The following is a 12721-nucleotide window of genomic DNA, read 5'->3' on the forward strand; positions in this document are numbered from 1 at the left end:
CGCTAATATGTTCTTAGGTATTCTCTCTAACTCTCAACCAATACTAGTTGTCACCGAACATTTATGGTATTTACATTGTATAATGTGTCGGTCTAATATGAACTATGTTCAAAATTTCTCTATTGTTTTTGCTGCTCACTGATTCTTCAAGAGTAACTCCCACTACTATTTGCGTTGCATTAAGAACTTCAACTGTACGTTCATTGAAACCGAATTGGCAACGTTTAATTTTTGCGCGCGCTCCAGTAAAATTGGCAATGTGTGAGTAACTTGTAATATTATTACATAGATAAAAAAAAGAGAGAGTACTGGACTAGAGTCTATGGGTAATGTCACGAGGGCTTAAATTTTAGGGGACATCTGAAGTAAACAATACATGGTAAAGTACAGTCAATGACCGTCAATTGGGTCGAGGAGATACTGAGTAAGAGATGAATAGATTTGAATTAAATAAATTCTTTTCCAAATCGCTAAAAATAGAATTATTATAAAGATCCATTGCCAAAAAAAGGAGTACTTTTTTTCAAGATAGTGCGAATTGAACATTTTTATGTAGCAACTAATTAGAACAGTATCGTAATATAATTTAAACATATTTTATATTAATTGCTTAGAGAGTGTGGGAAATGTAAAATATTTTATTACCATGTATTTTAAAGTAAAAAATTCTGATAATGTAAATACAGATCAAAAATTTAATATCAATATTTTCAATTTTTACCCCATACTAATATTAGGAGGGATCTATAACCCTCCAATTTAATATTTTAAACTTATAAATTACGTTTGTAATGATTTTATTTACAAGTGAAGATAAAAATTACTTATATTTTTATATCTTTTAAATAAAATTGAAACTAAAATTATAGTTACCATAGACTGTACGTTTTTGTATAATTAGTGTAATTATTTAAGATTAATTTTTTGGTTTTTACAGGTGTAGTGTAAATAAGGCATCTTGACGATATATAACTACTGGTAAAATTTCTATTTTATCTATGTTACCCCATTAAATACATCAATAACTACTTCAGGCGTGTAAAAAATATATTGTCTTTCATTTAAATAAAAGGAATAAAATAATGATTCTATTATATCGAAAAAATTATAATAGAGTAGTGAAATTACCTAATAATTGATCGATTAACAAATGTTTTAATTTTTTTAAATTTTAGAAAATACATACATAAATTAATTAAATTATGTATTATACCTAGATTTAAACAAGTATAATAATAAACAAATTTTTTTCTATATTTAAAATTTTTTTTTATTATTATTATTATGGCTAGATCAACAAAAAATAACTACATAAAAATATTTGTAAGCTAATAAGGTAACTAATAATAATTAGGTTAGTTTAAAGAAAAATTAACTATTTTTAAAATATGAACACAAAAAATATACATCTAATTGACTAGTAATTTAAATAAAACTTTAAAAACGCAGTTTTCAGTAATACAAAGAAAAATAATGTTTTACAGAAAAAAAAATAACGCTTTCAAATATATCTATTATAGAAGCACAGTAACTCAAGATTTTCTTAGAGTACTTCAAAAAATGTCCAACAAAATAGAAGCAAAACATTTCAATCTATCTACACTGATGGAGACAAATTACTAATATATATAGCTTTTAGTTCAGTCTTATGTATATTTTCAAAAAGGGCTGCCCTGTTTTGACCTTCGCCTTTTTTAATCCAATGACCATAAACCCTGAATGCCATAGCATCAATAAGCTGAAAAATGTACAAAATTTAGTATACATATAATAATTGTATGCTTAAATATATAATGAATATTTCCTTTATGTATAAATCAAATCAAAAATATAATGCCTGTTATCAAGTTAATTAACAAAATATTTGGAACTTAAATTAAATAATAGAATAATATAGAACATAAATGAATAAAACAAATTGTGAAGTGTAAAAAAAGTTAAGGAATTATAATAATAATCTTTAATAAAACTATGTGATAGTAAATGTCACTTCCTGGTCAAGTTTTTAATATTTTAAATTAAATTACAACAAGAGCTTACTTTTCTTAGAATTTTATGTCTATAGGGGTCTTGCTTTGCCAAAGTCACAGATATTTTACCAGTTGAGCAAGGTAATAAATGAATTAATCTTATTATAACTCGAACAACTAGAATTGCATATAGAAACTTCTTTCGAGCATTGAAAGGTCGAACCTTAATTTGTTTTGCAAGCTGGGAGATTTCATTAAATTTTGTTGATTTCATACTTAGAGTTCTTTTAAGTGGTACGATGTCTTGATCAAACATCTAGATTAATAAAAAAAGAATTAATTAATCCATGGTAATAAGTTAATATTAGTGATAAATCAAAGTTTACTTTAACATTGAAAAAGGGATGTTCTAATGCTTCATCAACGGTAAACCTCTCATTTGGATTTAATACCAAGAGTTTTCGAATTAGATCTTTAGGAGCTTCTACATTACATAAATACTTATTTATTATATTATGACATTGTTAAGCCTTATTAAAAGTTTTATATTCTAATTTGGACTAACTATTTTATTTTACCAGAAATGTCTTGCCATTCAGGAGAGTCAAATGAATATTTTCCCTCCATTATATTTCTTAACATAATCATTTGTTTTCTATGCCAAAATGGAGGGCAACCAATTAATCTAAATAGTAAAAATATTATACTTGAAAACCATTTTTTTTCAGTTTTCACATTTTAAGATTTATAAACTTACAGTGTATACATAACTACACCACACGCCCACCTATAAATAATTTAAAAATTACTATCAACATTTGACACGATATACTGATTGACTTACCAACTATGTCCCATACAATATCATCAAAATTATAAGGTAAAATTGTAATTTTCTTTTTTTGCAGAAGTTATTAATATCTTATACATTATAATTAATACAAAACTATATTTTATCCCCTTAGAATTGTATTATTTTTAATTTTTTCAATGGAAACATAATATGTTATGAAACATATTACACGATTACTAGCTACAGATAAAAAATAATAATTCAACTAAGAAATTAGCTGATTAATTACAATATTGGAACCATTATTTCAAAAGTTTTAACAAAAAATATATATTAAAAATAAAAAAACGAAAGTTTTTTTTGTTAATTTAAGTGAGTAGAATACTAATAACTTCCGAAAAAAAACAATTATATATTATCTTATACATATGAAGATATTAAATGAAACTTAGTTAAAGAATAACCCTGTATTTAAACTTTTTTTTATAATTAAAATCAACACATCAAAATAAAAAATATAGTAGGAATAGATTTGAAAAAAATGTATTAAATCATAATTATAATTTACAAATCACAAGAGAATCCATATCCTTCAGCATCATCAAACATATTGACTCTTAAAACTTCTGGAGCTAAATAATTAGGGGTTCCACATAAATCTAAAAAAACAATTAATCAATTAATACACATTCAAAATATAAATATAGACTTAGTTTTACCTCGAAGTAGTTGTCCGGGCTTTAATACACTAGCAAAACCAAAATCTGTTAATTTTATATCCATAGCATCATCCAATAATATATTTTCAGGTTTAATATCTCTATGAACAACTCCTTGATTGTGTACATGTTGTAATGCTTCAAATAACTGTCTCATGATATACCTTGTTTTTTTTTCAGACAAGGTCACTACATTGGTTAAATAATCAAAAAGTTCTCCGTTTCTGCAAAGTTCAAAAACTAAAAATATGAATGTCTCTGATTCAAACACATCATGCAAATGAACTGTAATTATAATCATAAAAAAAAAATTAATTAACAAGCATACATAACACTAAATTATAACCAATTACATAACAATTTTAAGAAGCAATTTAATGACAATCAACAAAGTGTTTTAAAAATTGTATGTAAGTTTTTATATTATTTACACATTTAATCATAAAATACTTACTTATATATTCATGTCCAATAACCATTCTTAAAATATTAATTTCCTCCATAGTTGCTTCTCTATTTTCAGGATCATTGCTAAGATCAATAATTTTTGCCGCAAATTCAATTCCAGTTTCTTTTTCAATACATCGTCGAACAGTAGAACTTACTCCTCTAAAATAATTTTTAATTAGTTTCAAGGTTAAAACAAACATCAACAAAAAATTGAATAGTTGAATAATTAAAATCAAACCTTCCTAGTATTTCTTTAGGTTCATATCGAGCGTAAAATTCTTTTGCCGCATCTTTGTCTGGTAATTCATCATCTTTATTGTCCATTTTGTAATTTTATTTTAAGATCCCCTATCTTAGCAATCAAACATAAAAAAAAGAATCTAGTCGTTAAGGTTTTTACAGAAAACGAAATGGTTCAAAGGTAAAACGATGTTAACAATATTATATGATTAACTCGTACAATCATAACAAACTAAGATAAGAACAAAAAATTATCACCAATCAAATAATCATAAGGTTATTACTCATTACTTATCGCATTTTTATTACTGGAAGCATTTTTTATGAATGATAGTTGTTATATTTTTTATGGAGTCTGCTGTTTAATATAATGAAGTTTTAAACACATTCAGTATATTATCAATTTAACCTTTTGTATATACAGAAAAAAATATTATTTAAAATATAATTCATAGAAAAATATTTTGGAGAAATTCAAACAATTCTGCTCAAAAAAGCAGAAAAAATTAATGAAAAAACTGTAATGAAGGCTAAGCAAACAAAATTACTTCTGTGCTAATTAACAATTTTAAGACGAATTTTTAACATTGTTTGTGTCTATGGTTTTGAAATAGAGTATTCATAGAAAAAATCAATTAATTACTTTATTAAAATAAGCTATCCACTAACACTACTAAGGGATCCAGTCTCCTAATTTATAAATAAGCTCCTTCAAAAATTAATTATTAATGTTTATTATATTATAAACAAATTTTTACATTGAGGGAAATATATACTGTTCCTCTGCAATTTTTTTTTTAATTATGAATACCCCCGCGAGGTATAACCTACCTTGTAGGATATATCCAAGGCCCATATTGACCTTAGTCCGACCCTGAATATATAAAATAATACGTTTGAGCATATTCTAAATATATTGATAAGCGAAATATCTAAGAGTTATTAGCAGTGAGATGTACCTAGAATTTTTTTTATAGTAAATTAAAAAATAACTTTTAGCTTAACAAAAAATTTTAGGGAAGCATCAAATAAAAAATGCCCCAGAGCTCTTAAATTTTTAATACACCACTGTCTTTCTACCTCTCATCTTCATTTTTCTATCATTTTCTATTTTATAAACTAATTTAATATGTATGTTGCCATTTAAAAAATAAAGTTGATCACCCAATAATTCAAATGAAATGTTTTTAAAAAGTAATAAATAGCTGCTAAATCAAGATATGCAACTGAAAATAATAAAACTTTTTTTTCTATATTTTATTTGTTTTACAAGTAATCGAGTGATTTATCATAAACCGATCATCATTTGTCATAATATAATATTTGTCGAAAAATCAAAAATATGCATTTCTTAAATAATATACACCTATTCTAAACACTTTGATTCCCATAGTACTCCATACAACGTTATAAGTCTGTGATGTTCGATCAAAAGAAGATAAGTGTAAAATTGCAACTTTTGGAAAAATACAATTGAAACTTAAAGTTTATGTTTAATCCTAATTTTCACATGTAAATACTAATGTGAAAAATAATTTTATGACTTATCTCTTCATATAAATGGTTAAGAATTTTTTTCTTAATATTTTAATCTCATAACACCAAATTTATATTTTTTAACCCTCTTTGTCCGAACCTCACTAAATTGTGATATTTTTTAACATTGATTCAAAAATTTTATTATTTATTATAGAGACTTCTATTACAAAAACAATAAAATACATAAAAATATTTTTTTAACTAATAAAAAAATTCATTGATTTTTAATATATCTTATATGTTTTCAATAAAAATAAACTTGCACACGACTAAAAATAACTCACTAAAATTTGATTCTTATATAAACAGTAGATATTCAAAAACTTATTTTATAGTATAATCTAGTTAAAAAGTCTTCAGTGACGTCTCTGTATGTCTGAACGCTATTGTTGACTATTCAGTAGTATTTACGTATTGAATAATAAAAAAAAGTATAATGTAAAAAATATTTTGAGATTTTTAATAAAATACCATTTAATATGAATTACAGAAAAATATCGCCGATAAAATATAAGGAAACACTAATACCGCCGGACAAAATTTAGTTGTCATTGTAATATCGCGAAAGTTAAAATATAGCAAATAAATAAACTGTCATAAACTAAATTGCATCTATTTTTGAGGTATTAGAAAAATGTGTGTGATTTAGTGTAACTGTATCCATCATTGATAAGTTTATACTTACCTTTTTTTGATTATTAATATTTTTAATCCATGTGTGGTTGGCTCGTGAATTTTTACACAACTGTCGTCGTGTAATAAAGTCGTATTACCTAATAATATCCCTTACAAAATTATATCTCATAAATTTTCGCTCTATCTATTTTTGTTAAATTTTAACGTTGGCCATCTTATAATAACAACTATATCGGTGATATTTTGTCTGCATACCTTATATATTATTTAAATAACAGACATTGATTTCATGCATTTAGTACATATATCAATAAATATATCCATATTTTTTTCCGTAAGCCAAGGAGTAACATTGTTACACAATTTAATTGGATTTTGTAGAATTATTTTGTGATAATCTCTTAAGTTCTCTTCACTTATAGTTTTATTTTGTTTGAATGTTTCTAATTGTAAACGAAAATTGAAGACAGAATCGCTTTTTATTATAAATTCTGAACTAAATGTTGACTTATTAAATAACTCTCCAAACATAGGACATAATATAAAGTTTTTTAATGTAAAAGTATCTGAGTAAAATTCAAATACACTACGTAGTAAATCCCAATTATTCACATCAGAATTGTAGTTACCAAAAATTAATGAGGCATCATTTTCTTCTTGAACTATTCTTGTATCCCATCCTAAAGTCATAAAGATTATAAATAAGCAATGATAGTGAAATGGGGAATGATCAAGGCCCCACTTTATAAAAACCTTTAACAAAATTTAGATTCGGTTATTCAAAGTTGAGGCATTGACTGAATTCTTTGAAAATATAAATGAAATTAAATATAAGTAAAAATTTAACAAAGTTATACACAGGATAAAACAGAACAAATAGTAACAAGTTACAATGATACATACCTTCAACAAAATATGGTTCTATTCTGGTGCAAGTTTTCCATAACTCAATAACTGGAGGAATGACTTTTTGGCGAATCAAAACGAACAATACTAACCAAATTATAGAGAAACTTGATAAATTATCACTTACAAGTTTATTTACTAAAGTGAATTGTTTGACAACACTGGTAGTAATCCAACGTACAGTTTTGTTAGACAAGTATAATCTGTAATTATACAGTAAAGCAAATATAATAGGTACTATATTTGATTCAAAAATATATTTAAACAAATCGCAAATAACTGGTCAATTATCACTTTTTTATAATAAGAGTTGAAATAATATTTCTGTAACGCAAGAAAATTTTTAAAAAAACTTGCGAGAAGAAAAAATGTATTCTTTTCTAAATCAGTTAATGCTAAAGAATTACTTAAGCTCTGATTTTTCACGCAATACACTACCCAATTTTTATGGGAATTAACATATATTTTTAAGCAATAATCAATAATGAACATCTTAAATTACCATAAACTTATGAGGCAATTCTGAAAGGATGTGTGGTAGAGTCATTACCGACAAAAGCCATTAAATTGTGATATTTAATCGTTTTAGTCGGTAATTTTTCAAAATTATTAATCAATAAAAATAATTTCTTCAACCTCTCTGATCATTTTTAGCTTCGAAACGGTTTTGTTTGTCATAGTTAACTTTTTTTTTTCATTTAATTATTTCTTTCAAATTTTAATAAAGATAATTTAGTTTAATTTATATTTCACTATCTATAATTGATATTTTCAAAGTTTTACACTCACTAATTTCGTTAAATTAAACCTTTTTAACTTTAATTATAAAATATACTAACTTTAAAAGACGAGAACTTTGTACAGCTAAGCCACTTCGAAACATTAAGTCACACTTTAGATTGAAGTATCGAAATCGCACGATGGGAACATGTAAATGTTTAAGAACTAAAATTTCAGAAAAAACTTTCTTGTCTTGAACCATATTTGCAAATAAGTCAATAAGCTGATATTGAGCGGCTCTATTGGACGCAATTTTTCCAGAAAAACAATCACCTGAAAAAAGTTAACAATTCTTTTTAAGACTAATTATTTTTTAAAAACGTATCATTAAAAAAATAATTTAGATTTTTATGAACTGATAGAAATACTATGAAAACATTATAAAGTATGTTTTTATAGTTTTTCTTGGAGAAGTGATATACAAAAGAATTTTTTTTAACCTCTCTAAAATATATCTCCACAATGTATTTATTTTCATCGTAGAGGTTCTATCTCCCATTTCCACTCCGTGTGAACGCCTATATACTTTATATTATTACGCATTCAAAGGTCAGAGATGTAAAGAAAATTGACTAATTAAATCCTAAAATTTTACAATTTTCATCAAGATGAAGTTCATATTTACCACAGTCAAAATATAAGTCTACATCACTGTCAGACGATGCCAATCCATAAGATCTTGATCCAAAAATATAAACCATTCCTGATGGATATCTCATAATATTTTCAATAGAAAGTTTTACTTGGTCGATTAATTGATTAACATTAGAATCATCATTCGTCTGATCAATCATTAATAATAAATTATTAATTTGTTGACAGAATTGGTCTTGTGTCATTTTAGGTAGTTCTAAAATCAATTTAAGTGAAAATAAATAAGTTAAATTATTTTTTGTTAATTAAAATTATGTGCATGAGTGGCTAAATTTCATTTTATCTCCTCCTAAATAATAATTTATACATAAAAATGCATATATTTATGCTAAATTTTAAGGGGGTATAAGCTTCCCTAGCTACAACCTTACGGCTATGGTTATGTGACAAAAAATTACTTAGATTCAATAGCTTAATTTCTGTTAAACTTTGATGAAGTTACATAAATTAAATATCGAGAAATAGTTCGAAAAATTGAATCGATTTAAAAAATAATCATAAATTTTTTTTTCTTTTTTTAAGGAAATTAAAGATACACTATTTTAGTTTCGATGCGAAGCTGAGAAGGTATTAATTTTACTATGATTTCTTTTTTTTTTGTGTGTGTAGTATACTATAATACACTAATTTTCAGAAATATTCCATGACTAGTTTTACCTATGATTTCGTCCCCTGTTGTGTTGTTAAATTTCATTTTAACTAATATTTTAGCTTCGATGCGAAGCTGAGAAGGTATTAATTTTACCATGATGTGTTTATTTTTTTTTTTATTTTTTTTTTTATTTTTTTTNAGCTTCGATGTGAAGCTGAGAAGGTATTGGTTTTACTATGATGTGTTTTTTTTGTGTCTGTTACCATTTTTTCTCAGCTCTCACCGAATTGATTTCTTTCAACGATACGTCAAAAGATCACAAATCGTATTCAGTCGAAGACATTACCCTCAAAAATTGAAAAAATTCCCTCGTTCCTCTTAAATGGGGATAACCTCCAAATAATTTTAGTTATTTTTTTTTTTAAGTAAATACTAATTTTTTAATAATTAGTAATAATATCCAAACTTAGAAGTGATAGAAAAAGTCTAATTTCAGATTTTAAAACAGTGCAAAAAGTTAATTTAGAAAAGTATATTTTTGATTCCGATGAGAGTTCTTTGACTAATGTATTTATTCATAAATAAAAAAAAAATTTTTTTATAAAATATTGCATCAAACCCTTTAATTTGTATACATGTTTGTCATAGAAGAAACAAAATATACTACTTTATCATTTTTTATTATTTCTCCGTAAAAATTACAATATTAAATAATTAAATATTAATTTCATTCTATATTTAATTGCTATAAAAAATATTATTCATAAATTATACTTATAAATCTAAGAACTACTAATAATGATATAATTAAGCAGATAGGAGTTAATTTTGCTTTTGTAATTATGCACCATTTCTTAGAATTAAACACTATCTACAGATTTGCATCGTAGTATTTCTAATGACAGTAATTAAAATCAATGTCAGGTATCATCTAAACTTGTCCCAACTATGCCACATCCACATTTTGCCGCAATCCCACTGTGCGATGGTTCTTTTAAATTAACTTTCATTTTATAGTTTTTTTTTTTTTATGTAATTGAATAAGGAATTTTAAATTTTAAAGTATTTTCAATCAATTTTTGATTGCCGTCCAGAAAAAATTTAAAAAAAAAAAAATAAGAACTTTCAAGTAAAGACATTTTTAAAAATTTGTTTTTTAACTACAATAATTATTACACCATAGTTTTGAAGCCAATTGAAACATAAGGATACTAAGAAAATTATCGGTGAGTCAGACAAAATACTTCGATTCTGAGCTGGTTTTTGTGTCCTTTTTTTTATTATTTTTTTTTTATTTTTATCACTTTATTTAGAAATAAAGAGTGTAAAACTGATTAATTTTTCTGAGTGAGTACGGCCTGGAAATGTTTATTTAAAAATAGCAGCACCATTTTTCATCTCCACTCATAATTTGAAATTGTTTATATTTTCCAAAATACTGGTTCCAAGATGTTTTCGATCAGTCATCTTCTTAATTAGATCATTATTCAATAATAATAATCTAAAACGTCCCACCAAAGTATTATCTATAATAAGTCTAAATAATTATTTTATTTCTGTATTCAATGATAAGACTAACGCTGACATAATAACTTTTTTTTCATTTAAACTAGATCAGATTATACTAATTAGTGATATTTTAACCGAACAGAACATGGAGCGGATTCAGTTCGAAAATCAAGCTTTAAATTAAAAATAGTCAAACCGAACTTTTTCCTTGTAAATAGTTTTGAAAATCGAAGTATTATAATCAAACATCACCAAGAATTTGTTCAATAATAATAATAATAAATGTTTTGCCTAAAGATTATTAAAATTGATGTTCGGTTCGAGTTCTATTCGATTTTTCGATTTTTCGATTTGGTCCAGATTCAGCTGAAAAGTTGAATGTTCGGTTTGACCATAAAAATCAGAGCTTGTAACATTTATTCTAATTATATAAAAAAATAATTATTTCATAAGTATTTTACATAAAACCTACAATAATCATGGCACTATTATAAATAGATTATGCAGATTAATAGTAATCTAAGATGATATATCTATTGTCATTAGTTCATTCAATTCATTTTTTTACTTATTATATCTGAAATTTTTATTTTACAAATTAAACCTTTACATTTATCTACGGCAAATTAAAAAAAATGTTATGTAGCATTAGTAACCACACCCACATTAAATATTTAGAGACGCAGCAAATTTGAAGTATCAGCCTGAGTCAGGTACAATCTAAAATCAATCTATTTGCAGTTAGTAGACAGTACAACAAAACAATATTTGCAATTTTTATACAATTATACATTCTAATATATAGATTACGTAGAGGCCGCTCCTTTTAAACCGCATTTGTTCTTAATGTGATTTAGATTTAAATTCTTGACTTCATTTAAAACTTTGAAATAAATAATATTTTAAAGTATCTTGAAAGTCAATAACTTACCATCAAATCGGTCAATATTCATTGCAATTTTCTTCAAATTGTTTCAAATATTTAATTATTTAAAGTTTAGAAATACTAAAAAAAAAATTATTCTAAAAATATCACCATAAAAATTACTCGAAAGTTATACATAATTTGTTTTAAATTAAAAAATTATGTTCATAGTTGTAACTAATTTATTATTACTTATCAATATAATTTTTTGTATATTGTAATCACAGGTGTCTGGTTTATTTATTATACATTGTGACTATTACCTAATCCTCATAAACATAATGAGCGATAAAGGTAAATCATATATTTGACAAAATCAAGTTAAAATATAAATTTTATTTAAACAATTGATTTTTAAATTGTTATATAAATTAAAATCAATATCATTGACAGTAATGGTAATAATAATAATGATGTATATTTTTTATGATATTATAATTATATTAAACAATGAAAAATAATTATTAAACTATTCGACAGTCTAAAACTATCGATTCATCCGTTTGTTTTCAAAACATAATGTTTGTCGATAGTATTTAGTTATCGAACAATCGACACCGAACTACCGACTGTCGCACTTTTATCATAGGAGATGTGATTACTAACCATTCCAGTATATAATGCGCATTATATCTTGTATCTTGTATCTTTACTTTCTGGACGTCCCTCGTAAGTTATAAATATCTTATTTGTGTAAAAATGTCCATGTCTAGATACTTTTGACTACCAAACTATCAAGTAAAATATACTGTAGTTTTTATTCGATTGAAAACTTTTATATACTTCATCCGATAGTCAAAAGTATAGTCATGAAAATTTCATTCTGTAGCATTCATTCATAATTGAAAACTATCAACATTTTATTTTAAACACCATATTATTCGGTAGTTCGATTGTCTAAAACTAGTCATTTGTGAATAAAAACAATCGAATAAATAAAACCCTTTAGTCAAAACTATTCCATAGTGTCCATCATTAATATATATTTTTCCTTAATTATTAAGGAAA

At 24.8% G+C, this 12721-nt stretch overlaps 2 protein-coding genes across 3 annotated transcripts; both read right to left on the reverse strand.

Annotated features, from left to right (window-relative positions):
• Positions 1 to 1281: 1281 nt before the first annotated feature.
• On the reverse strand, positions 1282 to 7016 carry LOC126910258 (phosphorylase b kinase gamma catalytic chain, skeletal muscle/heart isoform). Its single transcript, XM_050692661.1, has 10 exons — positions 6977 to 7016; positions 4171 to 4284; positions 3937 to 4091; positions 3483 to 3767; positions 3332 to 3422; positions 2728 to 2757; positions 2549 to 2655; positions 2357 to 2454; positions 2041 to 2286; positions 1282 to 1738 (listed from the first exon to the last, which is right to left on the reverse strand). The coding sequence occupies exons 2-10, from the start codon at positions 4254 to 4256 to the stop codon at positions 1598 to 1600; spliced, it is 1239 nt and encodes a 412-aa protein (XP_050548618.1). The 5' UTR covers positions 4257 to 4284; positions 6977 to 7016; the 3' UTR covers positions 1282 to 1597.
• LOC126910259 (terminal uridylyltransferase Tailor-like) lies at positions 5840 to 11975 on the reverse strand. 2 transcript variants are annotated; one of them, XM_050692663.1, is made up of 6 exons: positions 11720 to 11975; positions 10456 to 10805; positions 8659 to 8883; positions 8093 to 8306; positions 7251 to 7456; positions 5840 to 7027 (listed from the first exon to the last, which is right to left on the reverse strand). In XM_050692663.1, the coding sequence occupies exons 3-6, from the start codon at positions 8870 to 8872 to the stop codon at positions 6615 to 6617; spliced, it is 1047 nt and encodes a 348-aa protein (XP_050548620.1). In that variant the 5' UTR covers positions 8873 to 8883; positions 10456 to 10805; positions 11720 to 11975; the 3' UTR covers positions 5840 to 6614. The 2 variants fall into 2 exon arrangements, with proteins under 2 accessions (XP_050548620.1, XP_050548619.1); XM_050692662.1 differs by lacking the exon at positions 10456 to 10805 and having other exon boundaries at positions 11720 to 11973.
• Positions 11976 to 12721: the final 746 nt, after the last annotated feature.

This window comes from Daktulosphaira vitifoliae, unplaced genomic scaffold (assembly GCF_025091365.1).
Source record: "Daktulosphaira vitifoliae isolate Bord-2020 unplaced genomic scaffold, ASM2509136v1 Scaffold_1, whole genome shotgun sequence".
In the NCBI taxonomy this organism is placed as follows: domain Eukaryota; kingdom Metazoa; phylum Arthropoda; class Insecta; order Hemiptera; family Phylloxeridae; genus Daktulosphaira; species Daktulosphaira vitifoliae.